The sequence below is a fragment of the Hipposideros armiger genome, unplaced genomic scaffold (assembly GCF_001890085.2).
Source record: "Hipposideros armiger isolate ML-2016 unplaced genomic scaffold, ASM189008v1 scaffold_460, whole genome shotgun sequence".
In the NCBI taxonomy this organism is placed as follows: domain Eukaryota; kingdom Metazoa; phylum Chordata; class Mammalia; order Chiroptera; family Hipposideridae; genus Hipposideros; species Hipposideros armiger.
In genome coordinates, this window is record NW_017731810.1 from 538,269 (window position 1) to 544,928 (window position 6,660).

The 6,660-nt window shown below is 43.7% G+C and overlaps 1 protein-coding gene across 6 annotated transcripts in view; it reads left to right on the forward strand.

Annotated features, from left to right (window-relative positions):
• MYH11 (myosin heavy chain 11) overlaps positions 1-6,660 on the forward strand; it is a 117,044-nt gene that overhangs the window by 30,414 nt on the left and 79,970 nt on the right. For all 6 annotated transcript variants that reach the window (XM_019666084.1, XM_019666087.1, XM_019666088.1 and 3 more), the window contains exon 3: positions 414-570. In XM_019666084.1, coding sequence (XP_019521629.1) covers positions 414-570 — 157 coding nt within the window. The remainder of the gene's footprint in view (positions 1-413; positions 571-6,660) is intronic.

The following is a 6,660-nucleotide window of genomic DNA, read 5'->3' on the forward strand; positions in this document are numbered from 1 at the left end:
CTGAGCAACAGCGGTTCGAGTCCAGCCCGAGCTGAGCAGCCGCTGAGCTGCCAACAGGTAGCAGGATGGCTCAGCTAAAAAAAAAAAAACAAAAAAAACAAAAAAAAACATGACATTGGCGGCCTAGAAATCCAGCTGCCCCTTGCTTCATCTTCTCCTGTACCCGGCTTATCAGTAATGCCAAGGCGTTCCCACTAGGACTCGAAGCCTCAGTTTCCCCATCTCTAAAATGAGAATATGGGTGTCTCTATCTAATAGTGTTACTGTGAGGCTGGAGCAAGAAAATGGAGACAGTGATGCTCCGTAAATGCAGGCTGGGATGGGCGTTACCATGCCTGGATCCCTTGGGTGGGATGTCCGGCCTCTCCCCCATGCCGTGTTCTGGAAGTAAGCTCGGGTTCTCTGTTTGGCAGACGTACTCTGGCCTCTTCTGCGTGGTGATCAATCCTTACAAGCAGCTGCCCATCTACTCGGAGAAGATCGTCGAGATGTATAAGGGTAAGAAGAGGCACGAGATGCCGCCCCATATCTACTCCATCGCCGACACGGCCTACCGAAGCATGCTGCAAGGTGAGCGGCCTGGGGGTGCATGGGAGGCCTGGCCAGCGCGTATCCATCTGGGGAGCACCGCGGGGAGCCCGTTGAGGGGCTCAAGGCCACCTCTGGAGCCTGCTGGCTGTGCCCAGGCCCCTCTGGTCCTGCCTGCCTACAGTTCTCGCCAAGAATGTGGAGTTTGGCAGGCAGCTCTGGGCGACAGGAGGGCTGTGACTGAAAAAGGGAAAAAGCAAGCAGAACATCTGTGTTTGTGGCTCGGGAGGGTGAGGGAGAGTAGAGAGCTTGGGCAAATACGGGCATGGGCCCTCTCTGGCTCCAGCACTCAGTTCCTCTGGCTGCCCGAGGCCCAGGCCAGGCCAGCTGTCTGGAAATGGTATAATGCTCTCACCTCGGAAGAGAAGAGGGTGGCACCAGCCCTGGGGCTGAGCCAAGCAGCTCTGGGTTTGCAACCAAATGTTTCTCACTCGCTGTGGGATTGTGGGCAAATGTCTTCACCTCTCCAGCCTCAGGTTCCTCACCTAGGAAGAGGGAGTGATAGAATCCATCTCGCAGCTTGTTGTGGAAACTGGAATGCAGGCTTTTCCAAACTAAAGACCTTTGCACATTCCTTCCATGTTTATGTAGTACAATATTATTATTAAACTTTATTGAGTTAAAACATAAAACGCAGTGCAGTGTGTATACAAATTTAAAGTAGCCACCCTAAAATTAATTTTGTATGTCTACAGTTGTATAATCACCACCCAGATCAAGATATAAAATATTTCCAGAAAGTTCCCTCATGCCTCTTCCCAGTAATACTTCCTCAACAACCCCCAGAATAACTGCTATTTTGACTTTTGTAACCATCGATTAGTTTTACCTGTTCTTAAACTTCATATAAATTACATCCTTATATTATTAATATTTTTCTTATGAGCTGTCTCCCCCCGCATCTATTTCAGACTAAGCAAAAAACAGTAGTATATCATATTAGTTAAGAGGATTCTAGAACAGCACTGCCTGTGTTCAAATCCCCGCTCTGCCACTTACTAGCTGTGTGACCTTGAGCAAGCTGCTTAACCTCTCTGAGCCCTCATTTGTAAAAGAGGATTGTAATAACATAACCTACCTCCTAGGGCTGATGTGAAGACTGAATGAACTATTGTGTATAAAGTGCTTAGAACAATGCCTGATACTTGGTAAAAACTTACCAGGTGTAAGCTATGGTTATCATCATGCATGAAATCAAATGTTGGACGTGACAGCTCTATATTTTTTCTAATGCACATTGAAAACAATATATAGCTATTAAAATGAAAATTATTAATCTGAGTGGCCCTTAAAATCACCTCACCACACTTTAGGGTACATGGAATTAGGGTACTTACTCGTGTAGTGCCTGGCAAAGGCTTGAAAAATAGCAGTTAGTTATTGTAGGGCTTCGTCTCAGCCTCCATTTGCATAGGACTTTGGGTCAGACACATGACCCCTTCAACGTAAACACACACATGCACTGTTTTTAATCTTCAGCACAATTCTGTGAGGTAGGGTTGGTGTTACCAGCTGCACTTTACAAAAGAAGCAACTGAGTCTCTGAAAGTGTCTGGAAAACCCAGGCCATGACCAAGAGGGACTTATCCCAGGAATGCAAGGCTGGTTCAATATTCAAAAATAAATCAATAGAGCAGTGTAAAGAAGAAGAAAAAACACATGACCATGGCAATTGATTCAGAGAAAGCATTTGACAAAATTTAATATCTGTTCATAATCAAAACTCGCAGCAAATTAGGAATAGAAGGGAATTTCATCAACCTGTTAAAAGACATCTACAAAAACCTACACCTAACATCATAATAGTGAAAGTCAATGCTTTCCCCCTAAGATGAGTAACAAGGTAAGGATGCCCACTCTCACTATCCCTATTCAGTATTTGTACTAGAAGTCCTAGCCAAGGCAATAAGGTTAGAAAAAGAAATCGGGGCAACGCTAAATTGTGAGCTTTTCCTGTTCAACTCCCTGGGTCCCCTCTCAGCAGATCCTTTGGCCTCATTGAGTGTTTTGGGCGCAGAATAAAAAGGGCAGCACCCACCTTAATATCATCCATCTTTGGGGTGTGATGAGAAGATTTTCCTTCCTACACATGGTTCTGTGTTTGAGATACAGGAGCCCTTCTGTCCCATGGTAAAGGGCACAATAGGGCTTTGGCAATTTTGAAGCTGTGCACAAATGTTACGTGATTGTTCAGTGCAAATAGTCCAGAAGTTGTAAGTGGGCAGCTGGTAGGCTGGCTCTAGCTCTCAGATACGTTTGGTTTGATCCGTTTGGAGTTTTAAAGACGCTTAAATTAGTCAGCAGTTTTTAAAAATTTTTTAAACTTTGGAAATTGTACCTAAAAAATTCAGGTGTCTAGGTTGTTTTGAAAATATTGGAACATCAGGCAATGCTCGTCCTGTGTTCCCACATGTCAGTCACTCCTTTGGAGGTGTGAGTTCCCCAGTGTTCTCCTGGCCTGGTGTGCTCATTTGTCTTAACTGCCTGGCCCTTGTGTGTGACTTTGCAACCCTGGGACCCTGAGTTCTGAGTTGGGAATCGAGAAGAGCTTTGTTCTGGAAACTCCTGAGGGCAGAAATCCAGGTGTGCCTAGGAGATACCCTCCAAGGTAGAGGGGCTTGGGTAGAAGTACCCCAAGTTACTGACAGAGTTAGCCAAACCCCACAGGTATGACCCAAGCTGGACCACTCAAGACACAGGACTGCCGTTACTGCCAAAGACCAACAGATGGAGCTTTGCAAGGAGGGTTATGGAGATACAATCTTAGGTTGTAAAGTGATGACTCTTGGAATTAGGCAGATGTCTTTGTTTAAAAAAAAAAATCCTTTGTGGTCTCCTTTGGTGGAAAACTAAAAAACGGTGGTTCACACACCTCTTTGGGAAGCTGAACATCACAAAGTTATAGTGTATCATTTGGGGGGCTTTGGGTTGTAAGAAACACAGCAGTCAATTAAAGTGGCTTAAATGATAGGAATTTATCAAATCACATAACAATAAGTCTAAAGGTCGATGATTTCAGGGTTAGTGAATTCAGGTCAAAAACAGATTTCTTTGGAATTTTCTTGGCTTCTTCCTCATGCTCACAAGATGGCGGCAATAGCTCCAGACATCACATCCTCATGTGATAACCCTCCATGTCCTTCATGCTTTTGGACATTAAGTTCTCTTATGTCTCATTGGCTAAAACGTGGTCACATGTCAGCCTGTAAACCAATCATTGGCAGAGGTGACTGGGATGTTCCTAATTGGTTTGGACTATTCCTGGTTCTTTGCTGGAGCTGAGGGAGCTCCCACAAAGCACATTTTATCTGACTACCAGAATGAAATAAAATTCCATTAGCACAGAAGTGGGGGAATGGCAGGGAAGCACAGCCGCAATACTCTTAAAATATTTACGTGCAACTTTTAAAAAACGTTAATATTATATATTCACGTTAGAGGTAAAAATGTGTTTAAGTGAAAGAGAACATACCTATAATTCTATATGCAACTTTTCATATGCTGCGCTGATGGCATGAAATGAAGGAGGTCTTGATGGTCTGAAAATAAGTGGTTCCAGAAAAAAAATCACTTAAAACAGGGACTAAAGTTTTACTATGAATAGTAAGGGGAAAAGAAAAAGGTTTTGACTGGGTCTGAGAAATGACATTGCAAATTATGAACATAGGTTTATTTTATCTCACATGCAATAGGAATTTGGTTGTAATTGCAACTAGATGCTAATTATAAGATTGAGTATAAAAGTAATTACAGATTGTTTTTTGTTTGCCTTATCTTTTTTCTTTTATTTTTCGTTTTTGACAAAATCATGTGAGAGCATAATATCACATTCTTCCTGTCATGCTTGATTTCTACAGCCTCGCAGAAGAGGATAATTTGTACAGACTTACTGGGGGAGGCCACCCGTTTTCCCAAGGGCTCCTTTTATTTCTTTGGTGTTTGGCAGTCTCTCAAAGCCCCCTGTTGTGTGTTGTGTTTTCATTCCTGATGACTCTCTGACACTCAGTCATGAATTGATCTGAGTTTTTCATGGCCTTTCCAAGCTCATTGACTGTGACCCTTTTCACCTTCAGGGAAGTTGAGGGTTTTGGAGAGTGGTTGCTTTGTTTATGTCACGATGGTGATGTTGACACTGAATAATCAGCGATGGGAAGGCATTGAGTCAGTGAGGAGAATGCTTCCATGCGGTCTGATTCCTAAGTGGTCGATTCATTGAACAGTATTTTTGCATTGTGATATCTTTTGCTCCTAGACAACCTCCCAACAGTGAGGCCATGGTACATTCAATGACGAGGGCCCCTCTGTTAATACATGTCATTCCTTTTAGGCCCTAGGTTTTAACACAAAATTATATAGTGAACATAACGTTACTTAAATACGTAGACACGTTTTAAAGCTCCAAACAAAAATGACCACCAAGAGCACACACATATCCATAAAAGATAAGCTCTTTATTTAGTTTGAATGGTAATTAACAGCTGCTATGCAGGCATTCATTTTGACATCACCTGGTGCTTCCTGGCCAATTTGTGATGATAGACTCCAATGAAACAAAAAAATCTCAAAAAAAAAAAATCATGGAGGAAAAATGTAAGCTTGGGAAAAATAATTTTTTTCTCTATGAAGTGGGAAGTTGGTTTTGGCGAAGGAACGTGCAGGCCTGGCTTAGCTTGTGCCTCCATTGAGGGATGTTGCTATGTCAGGCTTTCTGTCTTGTTGGAGAGGTGAAGCTCAGGGCTGACTTCCTCCTTAAGTCCTTTGTGGGACAAGACAGAGTGTGAAGAGGTGGGGTTGTGGAGGGATGGATTCACACATTCACTGAACAGAGAATGAAACGTTTACAATGTGTTACTGGATGCTTACGTTCCCGAGGACCTCTGTAACGCCCACAGATATCACCTTTGTCTGCCTGTTCTTCGTTGTCTCACCAGCACATTTCCTGGTACCTGTCCTGTAGTAGCTGCTCAGGTAATATGCGTTGATGAATGAAGGAAGAACTAACTATTAGAGTCGTTTAAGGAAAAGAACTGGACAGGGGTCAGGATGGGGGTGGGGCAGATTGTCTGAGAGGGGTGGGAGTTTTACAAGCCTTGAAGGATGGTTTACTAAGAGGGGAGTGGGGAGCTGGGATGCTATGCCCCTGCCCCCCCCCCCAGAATAGTGAAAGCCTGAGTGTGGAGGTGAGAATGGGTGTGGTGAGGCCAGCAGGAGCCAGTCTGAAGGGACTGACTTGTAGATTGCTGTGGGGGTGGGGAGCTCGGTGGCAAGCTCGGTGCTCCAGGCTCAGCCTTTTGTTGCCTCAGAAGAGTTGGGAACATGGGAGGGACTTTCTAAGACATAGCTCACTGATTAAAAAATTTGACTATATTGCTGATATCTTAATTTTTTTTCTCAGTCTTAGGCATTACATTTTGACTTTAAATCATGGAAGATGAGGATTTAGCTCACTTACCCCCTTGCTTTGCCTTTTCTGCCTCCTCCCAACACACACACACACACACACCTCAGAGATGCCCAATATAGTTTTATATGAACTTTGATGAGGTCTGTATTCTGAGTTTACATTATAACGACTGTATAGATGTTGTTCACAGCTGAGCTCGGAACTGTCTCATGATTACGTTTCCTGTACAACTTATTCTTTTCCCCAGAGTTAGTAATAGCCTTTTTTTTCCAACTTGGTTTTTTCTATGTACTTCATCACTAACTCTATCCCCAATTCTCCTTCTAAATGTGTGACTCTCCTTTTAATATGTCCAGATATGGGCTGGGGATCTTACTGATACCCTCTCCTTGAAGGTGATTGCTACTAGAGCCTTCTGACCTGCCCCCTGTGTCTGGTGGCTGACACCTGGGATCTTCCTCACTGTCTTTGGAATTCCCTTCAGTGCTCTCATGGGGGATTCCTCGTTTCCTAGTTTCCCTGTCTTCCTCTTCCTTGATTTACTCTCTTGTTTGTTTAAAAGATTTCATTGGGGGTTGGGGGAAGGAAATAGCATTGGGGAATCGGGGAAGGGAACGGACAAGTTGCTGTCCTTTTTTTTTTTTTTTAGCTGAGCCATCCTGCCACCT